The sequence below is a fragment of the Poecilia reticulata genome, linkage group LG22 (assembly GCF_000633615.1).
Source record: "Poecilia reticulata strain Guanapo linkage group LG22, Guppy_female_1.0+MT, whole genome shotgun sequence".
Classification (NCBI taxonomy): domain Eukaryota; kingdom Metazoa; phylum Chordata; class Actinopteri; order Cyprinodontiformes; family Poeciliidae; genus Poecilia; species Poecilia reticulata.
Genome location: NC_024352.1, coordinates 153,106 through 166,224, shown reverse-complemented (window position 1 = coordinate 166,224; position 13,119 = coordinate 153,106). Strand labels below are relative to the sequence as shown.

The following is a 13,119-nucleotide window of genomic DNA, read 5'->3' as shown; positions in this document are numbered from 1 at the left end:
CACACACACAGCAGCTAATCTGAACTGTTCCTCAATCTGTCCCTGGTCTCTCTCATAATCATCCTCCTCCGACGATAATAAAGCCCCTGAATCACTAATTTTCTCTCCTTCTCTTCTACCGAGTCTGGTCCAGTGGTCAAAGTTTGTGTGGTAAACATATCGGATAGTTTGACACATTTTTCTGAATAGTCTTCTGTACTTTTTAGCTTTTGTCTTAGTTTTTCTGACACGCCCCGTCTCTTATCCTCTCACTTTTCTCGGATTCAGGTTAGCAGCTAACCGTTAGCTGAAATGGACTATTATATGGCTCTATTTGTAACTTTAGAGGGGAGTGGAGGGCCAAGGAGAACCGAGAGATTCCATTGGATAAGCCCAATGTTCGTCAATAAAATCAACCACTGATAAAAATTATATTTAATATACTTTTTTGTTAAATTATGACATCGTAGGGCTGCCAGATATGGACAGTAAATGAATCAGTCTGTAATCCAGGCGGTCAGTCCTAACCTGGACAGAAGTTCATTCTAAATGCAGCTTTTTTTTTTGTTCTGTTCAAATTGTCAACTCGCCACAGTGGGGTTGCGTTGCTCCAATTTGCACACCACTTCATACTTTTACCTGCGATTTTTCCAGTGGTGGGTGCTAATTTCCACCTCTGATTTTGACACATTCTAATCAAATGGGAACAGGTCTTGGCATGTGTTTTCATGATTAATCAACACAAAACTTTGTCTCGTTTTCCCAAAGGAGCTCCATGACAACATTCATAGTGAGTTGGATCAGTTGTCCCGACTGGACCCTGAGTCCAGTGACCTGGACCCTAGAGAATACTTCCGTCTGACTCGAGAAGTTGAGACGCATCAAGCCAGCCTGGATCAGCTCCAACAGCAGGTCCAGAAGAGCGAAGCGGCAGCCCGTGCACTTGACCAATTTCTCATCTCACTACGCAAGGTGGATGATGACATATCAGGGGTCCAAGGTACCTCCTGCACTGATTCTTTGGTCCTGCAGGACTGTCACTGCAAGCTGTCTCTGATCAGACAGAGCATTGACAGTCTGAAAGAAAAGGCACCTCAGCTGGACCTGCTCCTGCAAGGGGCAAGGCTGACTGTTACTAGGGATGGTTCCCCAGCTTCCTGTCTTGACATGGTGGCTGTCCTGCTCAGAAGCCTGGAGGAGGCTGACAGTGGACTGGCCAGCCAGCTGAGAGACCTTCAGAAAGAGACTCAAAGCAAATCTTTTGGCCTGAGGAAAATTATAACACTTGGAGAGCTGAGGAAGCTTCAGGATGTGATTGAAAAACAAAGCTTGAAAGAGCCCACCATGCCTGCTGTGCAGCACAGGTATTTCATCACACAGTTTCATTTACATTTCATGTTAATATTAGTTTTTGCACTTAATCTTAGGACATTTCTCCTGATAAAGTTTATGCTTCCCTAATGAATTCCTTTTTTTCCATTGTGGTATTGTAGCTCAAAATAGTTAGAATTATTTTAATATCCTAAGCTATGAAATATGAGTCAGAAAAATAAACAAAATAAAGTTAAAAAAAAAAAAGGCATAAAACAGTGCTGGAAAGGAATTGGTGAAAACAAAATTATTTGTGGTGTAATTAATGGCATTCCATGAGATGAGAATTTAGATAAATTAAGAAGAAACATTTTTGGTGCTCTGGTAAAAGACTTACAGAAATTAACAAAAGCTGATAAAAACATGATAATATTACAGTGGAATGCAATAACTTTAATTACAAACAGGAATTTAAAGTTTATGTAAATGGACTTGAAGACAAAACAGAGATTATAGCTAAAACCAAATCTAGATTTTGTCATAAAACGGTATCATAGTATAAGAAGGGATAGAGAAGAAGGAAGTGGGGGAGGGTGTATGATCTTTATAAAGCAGGGAATACAATATCAGATTTTAGGGAAAGGTATAGAATTGGTATATATTGTAGCTGAAATATGGGGAACAGAAGGAATATGTAGTATCATTATTTTTTATAATCTGAAAACTACTGATATTTGTAAAGATGGAGGAATAGATGGGATATTTGGAAGGGAAAGTTACATGGTGTGGGGATTTTAATGCAAATAGTACAATGTGGGGTAAATGCAATGATAAAAACAGACAAGTTATTGAAGAGTTAGTAGAAATGAAAAATGTTGTATGTCATACTGATGGGAGGGGAACAAGAATTAATGTGAGAACAGGAACAGAGCCCACAGAAGGTTAAACATTTGCGTCTAACTCAATGGCTAGAATTTGTTTATGGGACATTAAAATTACTGCAATTGATACTGATAACTATCATTATTTTTTGACATAGAGAAAGCCTATGACATGTGAGTAAAAKGATTAATTAAAATATACAAACTGGGTACTATTGGCAAAATGTTTTATTGGATTAGGGACTTTTCTCAAATAGAAAATTACAAGTCAAAATAGGCCAAAGGTTTTCTAAGAATTATGCARTTGAAAATGGAAACAGAAGCACTATTAGTCCAATACTGTTTTTTGCAATGATAGATGTGTTTACAAAGCTCAAGAAGCTGTTCACCTTTTGCAAATGATGAAGCCATGTGGAAGAGGGGACAAAATGCAAACTTTATCACTACAACAATTCAGGAAGCTATTGATAAAATTGAGAAATTGCCATTTCAATGAGGGTTTAAAACAAAGGATACAATATTTACACACAAAAACATACAGAACATCAAAATTAAATAATATAAACAATAATTAGAGTAAAATGTATACAGTGTTTAAGAAAATGGTTTGATGAGAAAATAACAGAATATACATATACAAAAAAATTATTGATAAATAAATGTAAGTCCTAAACATTTTGAGATGTTTAGCTGGAAGTGATTTAGGGGCAGAAAGAGGAGCTTTGAAAAGATTTTACACAGGATTGATCAGATAAAATATAGATTATGGAAGTATTGTTTATGGTTCAGCAGTAAAAACAGATTTGGAAAAACTGGACAATATTAAACATCAGGCATTAAGGATATGTACAGGAGCTTTCAAAACCACCCCAACAATGGCACTTAAAGTGGAGATGGGATAAATGCAATTAGAATTAATAACACAATTAGCAATAAACTACTGAATCARCTTACAAAGAAAGAAGTAAAATCATCCAACAATAGAAACTCTATAGCCATGTTGGGAAAAAAAGAATTTTGGGTGTGTAATGAATAAAAAAGAACTGCAAATAACCAATCTAATAATTAGTCCAATGGTGCCTTTACCAGCAATATCTSCATGGATTTTACCAGAAGCAAAAGTAAATTTAACTCTTTTATATAAGAATAAATTATATATTTTCAATTCAAATACAGTACAGATATAATGTATATCTGAACATGTAACCATGTTCAGATATATACTATACAAGTGCATAAAAAAAAATCCAACTGGGGAAGTAGGAGTAGCATTTATTATACCAGAATTTCAGATAAAACAAGGAAAACAAATTACAAATGTGTTGTCGGTATACACAGAGGAAATATTAGCATTACTATAGTGAATTCAATCTGTAGAGACTCACACAGAGAAAAACAGCAGTTAGACAATTTTATTGGACCAAGAATTTGGCGCTTGGACACTAGCRGAAGACGTGCGTGCAGAGAATCGCAGCGAGCTTGAATGATCGGCTCGAACGAAGCTCAGGTAGGTCTTCCCTCCAAAAGAGAGTGCCGGGCCGAGGCCATGTCGTGACCTGCAGGCTTGTTTGAACCTTGTTAGGCGCACGGCAGCCAGCCTGCAAGCTCATATCAAACTTTGTTAGGTGAGGCAGAGAAGCCGAGACCTGCAGGCTGATCGAACCTCGTAGGCGCAACAGCAGCCGGCCTTGCAAGCTTATAGCAAAGCTTTGTTAGGCGGCGGTGATGGCCGTGGACTGCAAGATGATCGAATCTTGTTAGGTGTGACGGCGGCCGGCCTGCAAGCTCATACCGAACTTTGTTAGGCGGGTGGAGAAGGCTGTGGCCCGCAGGCTGGTCAGCCGTTGTTGGGCGCGACGACAGCTCGGAAGCTGTCGAAGCTTTGTTAGGCGGGTGGTGATGGCCGTGGCCTGCAGGCTGGTCAGGCCTTGTTGGGCGCGACGGCGTCTGACCTCCAAGCTGTTGAAGCTTTGTTAGGCGGGCGGTGATGACCGTGGCCTGCAGGCTGATCACACCTTGTTAGGCACTACGGCTGCCGACCTGCAAGCTGTTCGAAGCTTTGTTAGGCGAGGCGATGACTGTGGTGGCCTGCAGGCTTTTCGAGCCTTGTTAGGTGAACGGAGGCGGCTCAGCGAGATGTTTTGAGCCTGAGAGCAGTGGTGCTGGCGTGGCTTGCAAGCTGATCTCCGGATCAGCTTGCAAGGCGCATTGAGGTCCGCCTCGATGCGCGGCATAGATGTCTGTGGCCTGCAGGCTGTTCCAGCCTTGTTAGGCTCGGCCGACTACCTAGATGAAGAATAGATATTTAGTATGTCGGAGTGCTCCACCACCAGAGATTTATTATGAACGCTTACCCATGGTCTGAAGGCAGTGAGAACGGAAGAGAGGTCTGAATGAGTACCAGAGGAAGATGCTGCYGACAATCAGCATTGGGTTATGACTGAACCTGAAGGCAATGGGAGGCTGCCTGAGGGCTAAATGTGAGGCCTAGAGATGGCCAAGGGGAACTCCCATGAATCTTGGATTTCTAAGAAATTTAACGACATGACTTATCTTTAGACTTTGTGCGTGAGGGACGTAGGAATTGGGGTGGAGCTTGCTGACTTGAGTGAAAATTGAGAACAGCATGAAAGAGGCATAGATCCGGGACCTGCGTTGTCCCTTGAGCATTCTAAGATAATAGATTACTAGAATGGATAGTAAACAAGCATCAGCTGAGGTAGATTATGCTAAGTGATCGATGAAAGCGGCAGTTTTTTCCCCTCAATCCTCGAGGAAAGGTGATTTATTTATACAGCGCATTTCCAGCAGCAAAGCAGTGCTTTAAGAATGAGATAGAACTGAATCTTAAAAACCTAAATGTGTAGAATATATAGATATATATACGAATATACAGCAATAATTAAGTATAGATTCCCCCCAAAAGTCTGTACTTAATAGGCACTGGAGAATGTCGCAGATGGATAGCGGATTAAGGGAGTAGAAGGTGGCGATGAAAGAACGAATAGTGAAGGACATGACCCCGTCGTGGGGAAGGGAAGATTTCCAAGTTGCGCCAAATTTAGTTAAGGCATACCATGCTGGGGTGAAGGACTTGAGAAATACTTTTGAATGGTTGTAGGAATGACCTGCAGGGATGAGGTAATAGAGACTGCTAGATAACGAGAAGGGGGAGGCTTGAGTGGGGGTAAAAGGCAGCTTAAAGATTGCAGCACCTATGCRGGGACTAGTCAAAGGTAGTGGTCAAATTGAAGTTCAGTTTGTGTCTTGTAGAACCTTTCAACAGCAGGCTAGCCTGAAGTACCCYGAATCACACAGAAAAGAGACACCCTTTCCAAGTGCTGACATTACTCGTCAAAGATTCATAAATTATGCAACAAAACAGCTATAGATGTAGACTTTTCACAAGATTTAAAATATGCCTGTTGTTTTTTTTTCTTCCCCCAGAAATTTTCACAGGTTTGACGTGCACAAGGCAAATGCTGCTTGGTTCCGTTCTGGGGAGGCAGAGCAGGTTAGACCCGGAGGACCAGGGAGGAGCAGAAGGTTGATGGATCAGATCTTTAATGGGTTAAGGAGCTAGACCAATCAGAGGTCTCTGGACGAACAGTGTTTAAAGTCTGTTCTCTAAGCTGAAATAGCCAATGAGAAATCTTTGGAATTGGAGTGATAAGCTGCATCCCCTTGGATTTAATTACGATGCTGCTGTAGTTATCAATGCGGTTGAAGATAAATGCGTGGATAAGTTTCTATAGATCCTGAGGTGTTCTTATTGGATAAGGCTGATGAGACATGCGGCACGAACAGACGGCTGCAAAAGTCAAAGTAGCTATGGTTACCAATACCTTGATATTTAAWCTGCCACCTGGCAGAGTGGATAGATCATCATAAGCCTATAAGGGATTAGGAGGCTTGTTTCAAGCGTGTGTGCTTGAGTAACTTGCTAACAAGGTTTATAGCTKGAGAGGCATWCGTAATCGGATTTACAAATATAAATCCCTGCAAGGTATTGATAACGGCAAAAAATTTGCACGAGCAAACAACGCTGGGGGCAGAAAACTATTATTTTACGTGACATACGTGGCAGCGCTACCACCATGGAATAATTTTGTTAACTCAATCAAACTTAGACATGTGGATATTAATTTTTGTGCTGAGCTCGTAGCGAAGGGTGAAACTGTTAATGTACAACTCGAAACCACTTTCTCGCTCTCTGCATCACAGCTACGAGCAGGCTCGTTGCCATAGCAAATGGAAACAATGCTACAAAAATATATATATCAAAGAAAACAGTCAAATATTTCTCACACAAAAGAAATAGTTTTAATCTTAATGGTTTGCGATTAATACGTGATTGCTGTGGTAAGAGGGAAAACCAAAGATGTATCGCTGAACTGACTTTACTGTGAGGCTAGCTCTATGGCTAGCTCGTTGTTACCGTCCCTTACTCTGCATTTGTGGAATCGCAATGTCTGGGATCATGAGCACCCCCTGCCACGCAGGGGAACTAGCTGCCTCGCCTAGAAACTGCTCTCTGCCGTTTATGATCACTCTTCGCACACACATCAGGTTATACACACAGGGGTGACAAAACAGTCTATGCCATGAGATAAATTTATGGAAATCAGTTAATTATATTTAATTCATTTATTTATTTATTTGTTTCTCTCCTCCCCCAATTGGCACCGCACAGTATTGGGATGCTTAAAACAGTGGTTCTTAACCTTTTTTGAGGTACCGAACCCCCCAGTTTCATATACGCATTCACCGAACACTTCTCAATACCTAGACAGCGCCCCCACGGGCACAGCGAGGGTGCCGGTTGATGAGGCTGGAGAGCCAGCTGCAAGCCGAGACACTCGGAAGTGAGCGTGGTGGTCTGATGGCGGCGTTTCCTGGAGGTGAGCTGGGAAAGACGATCCAGGCGGAGGAGCGAGTCCACGACAAAACGAGCTGGGGAGGGCCGACGAGCGTCAGTGGTGGAAAGGAGGACGGCGGAACGAGGAGGGGCCGGAGAGCGTTGCTGATGAAGGCCGAAGGGAGTCATGGTGGGGCGGATAGATCAGTGAGCCGACTAATGGCCCTTGTGTACCATCAAGGCAATTAATGCATTTTCAAGAAATGCAGAGAGCTGTACCACACGTCTTGCAAATCATAAAACTTTTGAGATGTTTTTTCTACAACCATACCATACCAAAAAAGATCAGAATGTCAAGYGAGAAGAATGTGAGGCAATCAACCCAGTAAATGTAGCATGCCCTGTGATAAATTAGGTTATCTGTGCTATGCTGTAGCTAGCGCAGCCTGTTGTGAATGCTCAGTCTAGATAGCACTGCTAAAAATGACAGCAGATAAAAAATTTTCCTGTAATGATAAGTTGTTTTTCCACCATTAGCACATTTAGCAGAGAATGAATGAGGTTGATTGACAGCTCTAAGACCATCCTCCTGGTTCTGATTGGCTGTTTTGACCGGAACGTTGCATTACTTTAACCAGCAATAGTAGTTCAAGCAATACTCATTTGATTGATTGTTTTCACAGATTATCTGTCTCAACAAACTGGCACGACATGGTGACAGCTTTAACAGATATTGAGAAAATATTTTTTTATTAAAGTTATATACTGCATCTTGAATAAAATGCAACTACATAGCATTTTTTGAAAGGCTGGATTGCTTCATGTGTATTTTGAACGTTGCCTATGACTTGCTTGTGGGGAGAGACCTTTCAATAAGCTAAAACTAATAGAAAATATTTAAGCAACCTATTTGCAGACTGTATGCAGACTGTTGCTTGTAAAATTCATGAGCAGTAAATAATGTGATAGTATCAGTGGTGGACCAAAGAAAGCAAGGCAGTTGCAAGCCTTTAAAATTATGACGCTTTTGATGGATCTATTACTCAAAAATGTGTAACAGCAGCTGCGAAGAGGGGGGGAATCTAAGTTTTTGTCATGGGGCCCAAGAATCCTGGGATAAATGTTTAGCTGTTCAAGGTCACTATCAAGCATATTAGCAGCTCTGCAAACCTTTTTTGATAAATATTACGACACATAAAACATACCTTTATCTTGGCTTTTTTTCTATTGTTTCTCTTTCTTTTCTCTTTTTTAACCCTAATATGTTATATTTAGAGCCGGCAATACTCATTTGACTGCCTTTTATGGATGTGTCAAGTTTTTGTGAGAGACTAGAATAAAGTATTCATCAACATTGAATTTGCTTGCAGAATATGATTTTTCACCATCTTAACTGGAGAAGAATAGCTTAGCGTAGATTTGTGGTGGACATAACCGAATGTTATGTGTCTGAAAGTACCTCAGATGTATTAGTAATTTCAACTGGTGAAAAACACGTTTCAACTGATGAAATATGCTGTTGATTTACATTTAATCACACTTGTGTAATGAAAGCCTCAATTTCCTACATCATTCCTAAAACCTGTTTGACTTCTAGGCTTCGTGCTCTGGTAGACTTGGAGGGCCAGCTACAGGTTCAACAGTCTGAGGTTCAGAGTCTCCGAGAAATGAAAGATTTTCAAGGTGAAGAAGAGAACCTCCTCCAGGACCTGGAAATGCAGTGGGAAGAGACTCAGAGAGCTTTCTTTGACCGGTAAGGCAAGAATACAAATCATAARCTGTGTAAATCCAACAAACCATATTTTCATACCAAACCATTGTAACACAGACAAGGTTGTCCAGTACATTCATTCAGATCAGTCAATTGGATGGGAATTAGCATGTTTTTTTTAAAGGTGCAGTATTATGTAAAATAGATTTTTTAGAGCTTTACATCATGTTATAGTGTTATTATCCTTGATGCCTTCATGTATGTTTGAAAAATCTTTTAATCTCCCATGGCAAAAATTCAGCTGTGCAAGACACTTGGGGGGACTGAGCGCCCCCTTCGATTTTACTTGGAGCCGCCGTTTCCGAGCTTCCCTGGAGCCCCCTCCTCTGAAACTACCTCACTCGGCTCCTTCAGACTATCCAGCAGTAATTAGCAGACACTTGGTTCTCAACCAGATCGCCCAAATACACTTTATAGCACTTTAAAACCTGTTTGGGAACGAGTCCCATGAATCTCATGTTAAAAGGATGGCGGAGTCCTGCGAATAAAACAGGTGCTTAAATTCCTTGATAAAAATAACGTTTAAAGCATTGTGTCTCACTGCGTGGAAGTTTTATTACCACTCGGTGATATAACTTCATACTAATTTAATGTTTGATTGTTGATTAGATGTTGCATGACTGTGTTTTTGTGTTTAATGATGTAAAGCACTTTGAAATTACTTGCTGCTGAAATGTGGTATCTCCATCTGGTCTGGAAGCTGCAAGTTGTCAGACTGGAAGTCTTTGCGAAGAGTGGTGAAATAGCGGAGAGCGTCATTGGGGCTTCACTCTCCCCTATCCAAAGCATTGCACACAGACGCTGCTTAGCCAGAGCAAACCAGATCCTCTCTGATTCCACCCATCCTCTCCATGATCTGTTCACTCACTTTCCTTCTGGAAGGAGAGTCTGTAGCATCCGCTGCAGAACAGCCAGACTCAGAAATAGTTGTCTCCCACTGGCCATCATATTGCTCAACAATCCTATAATGAAGACTGTCTGAGACTGTTTGAAAATAGMAATTATTATTTGTATATTATTTAGTTATAGGCACACTTGTGTTTTTATGTGTGCTCCAGTGGCCAAGCGAGGACATTTCATTACCAATTTTACTTATGTCTCTTTGTGCAATGACAATAAAAAAAAGTATACGTTTATTTTAATACAGAATTCAAATCGCTTTTGCTTAATTCTACAGAATGTCAACTCAAGCTTTGAAGTTGTTCCAAACTAAAAAACTAAAATATCTAAAATTGCATTACCACTCACATTGTACTTACACAGCTTGAATTTAATTATTTTAAACGTATGTTTTAAGATGTTATTTTAGTTTTTCAAGATCCTGTACACTTAAAAAAAGAAAATACTTGAACCAATTTAACTGAATTGTTTCAATTGGTAACAAGTATTTCAATTAATAGGATCCAACTTAATATATTAAGTTGGTTAAACTTAAAAAATAAGAGGGGGGAAGACATACAGCAAAGATTATCAGGCTGGAATCGAACCTGCGACAGCCATGTCAAGAACTAAAGTCTCCTTATGTGAGTTGTGCTCTACCCTTGCACCACCACAGTGTCACAATTAACTAAGTTATAGAAACTTAGTAAATTGAGGTGGATAAGCTTAATGAATTGAGTTAGACGCAGGGACATATCTAGCCCTAAAACTTTACCTCAGCACCCCTGAATAGGATTCCCACCCCTCCGTAAAATACCGTTAAATGTCGCGTCCTGTATTGAACCGATACATAGCTGTCTGATAGACACGCCTGGCTGTCTCACACATAAACATGTAGTTACATGTAAATGTAACTATAATGACCAAAATAAATTGTAGGATATATTAAGGTCAGCTAAATTCTCGTGGCGGGAGCTAAACAAACACTAAGCAGCCACGCTATCAACCCGCATCTTTTTAAATTATCACCCGATACAAGCAAAAGCTCTTGGAGAAATACAGACGTGAGTGAAAAGATGCACATCTCAGGCTGAACAATGTCAGTGAAGATGGATACTGTGTCTATCAATGAACAAAAAAGTGTCCGTCGTGGCGCAGTGTGCTGCTGGATGATAGACAGAATGGCTCAGGAGAAGCAGGGGCAATTCTAGAATCTGACCTTTAGGGTGCTTAGCCCCCAGCAGGGCTAAGACCCAAAAGAAGATATTCATTGGTGCATTTTTCTAATCTCCCTGCTTATTTACATACATTCACACATGAAATTAAATACTTTTGTCCAACTAAAACTGTTAAGAACTACTTACATCTCTGGAAAAAATGAAGAGATCACTGCATTGATCCCCATTGAAAACCAACTGGTTATTCCACCACATATTGATTTCTGAACTCTTCCTGAGTTATAACATTAAAATAAATAAACTTGTTTTTTTGTTTTGGTTTTTATGGGGAGGAGGGGTTTACATTATTTGAGGTCTGAAAGCACTGCATCTTTTTTGTTARTTTGATAATTTCTCATTTTCTGAAAATAAATACTAAATTTTTGCTTGGAATTTCAGAGATGTCAGTAGTTCAACAATGCTCATTTTACTTAAACACGTACGTATAAAGAGTAAAATCAGAGAACTGATCTTTTTTTTCCAGAACTGTAAATATGTGAAACAGAATCAGACTACATCATACCTGCCAACATCTGCTAACATTAATGMGAGACAAGCAACTGTGGAGTGACACAGTCCTAGTGGGGTCTGCTGCCCCGGAAATTAAAATAAAATCTACTCAAAACTATGCATTTCATTTGAAGAACATTTTATTAAATTAATAAGATTAATAAACCTAAAATCAGTTTATTATCAAGTTAAAAGTTCAGGTTAATGACTACCGTATTTTCCACTCTATAAGGCACAACTAAAAACCTTCAATTTCCTCAAAAGCCGACAGTGCGCTTTATAATGCGCACTGTCGGCCTTATATATGAAAAAAGGTTTAAGGTGGGCTGTTGTATATTCTGGACCAGATGTTATGTTCCATTTTCTACTGGCTCTACTGGACCAGGCTCCAATCGGTTTACTAAGCATCTCCACTGTGTTTTTTCCCAGCGTGGCACCTGTTTTTTTGGTCCCTGCTCTGGAGTAGAGTCTGCCAAGGCTGACTAGGTACTTCAATGTAACGTAAACATGSTACTGTTCACTGCTTGTCTGTGGGGAAGGTCAGACGTAAGAGCAAGGATCAAAGAAATACAAAAGATATCATACTTTGAACTTGCTACAAGAAGTGAAGCTATGGAATCCTCAAAATCTACAAGCAAGTGGAGAACAATGAGATGCTGCCTTTCCTTTGCAACACACTTCAATATTCAGAGGCAGCTTGATTCAGCAATGAGGAATTGTTGTGTTTGCTGATATAGCGGAGAGAATGGAAAGCCTTGGATAGCTGCACCAGAGCCCTGACACAGCTTTCTGTGGACTCCAATTCAGATGCATGCCTGCACTTCAACTTTGTAAGAACATCAGTAACATTTTTTTAAATTAACAAGTATTTCATCAGCGCATTGGGCACCTATGGTCCCTGCTTCAGAAAGGTGAAGGTCTCTAGACATCTTAAAGTTAAACAACAATATTGGGAGTAGATGAAGATGGACACTGGCATCCCAGCACTGCAGGCCCCCAGGAATGCCCACACTGATGGTCTGCAGCGACATTTTACAAACATCTAAAAACTGGAACTGATAAACTAAATAAACMAAACAACCAAAAATAAAATGGATTCTCAGTCTCCATTAACAAAAAACGTACTTGAATAAAAAGTAAACAAGATAAAGCCAAAGTGGAAATAAATACTGCATTCAACCAATATAGTGCAGATTATGAAGTCTGTATACTACTTCAGTAATCATTAGATTTAAATAGAGAAGATGGGCTACCTAATGAAATAGTTCACACTACACCATTTTTTTGCCCCCATTTTCCCCTTAAGATAATCATAGATCGATGGCCGATCTAAGATTGTCRCTGGTGATTTCGTAACCGATCATCCTGTAGTGTGATTTAGATCGTTGTGGCCGCTCCGATCTAAATCGGGGGTTTTCCCCGACTGGGAGCTTAACGCTGAATGTGGCAGGTAGCCTATCAGAAGGCGCGGATTGTCCTCTGCGCTTTCTGAGGGGAAATTACGAAGGGGAATCCCAAACAGCTGACATGGCGCAACCTGAAGTCCAGCGGACATTGGAGATGATAWGTGGAAAWATTAATRTTTATTYAACATTTYGTGCAAAGAATATAGAAATGACAAGGGGAGGAGTTGGAGCCAAATTGATACCGCAGTTAATACACCCGGTAACTTTTCAGCTGCTCTTCGTTAACGTGACATAAATAGGTTATAAT

The 13,119-nt window shown here is 40.3% G+C and overlaps 1 protein-coding gene across 3 annotated transcripts in view; it reads left to right on the top strand.

Moving 5' to 3' along the window:
• Nucleotides 1-13,119, top strand: part of LOC103458066 (nesprin-2-like) — a 240,386-nt gene that overhangs the window by 169,294 nt on the left and 57,973 nt on the right. For all 3 annotated transcript variants that reach the window (XM_008398614.2, XM_008398613.2, XM_008398615.2), the window contains exons 30-31: nt 748-1,343; nt 8,627-8,782. In XM_008398614.2, the coding sequence (XP_008396836.1) occupies nt 748-1,343; nt 8,627-8,782 (752 nt within the window). The remainder of the gene's footprint in view (nt 1-747; nt 1,344-8,626; nt 8,783-13,119) is intronic.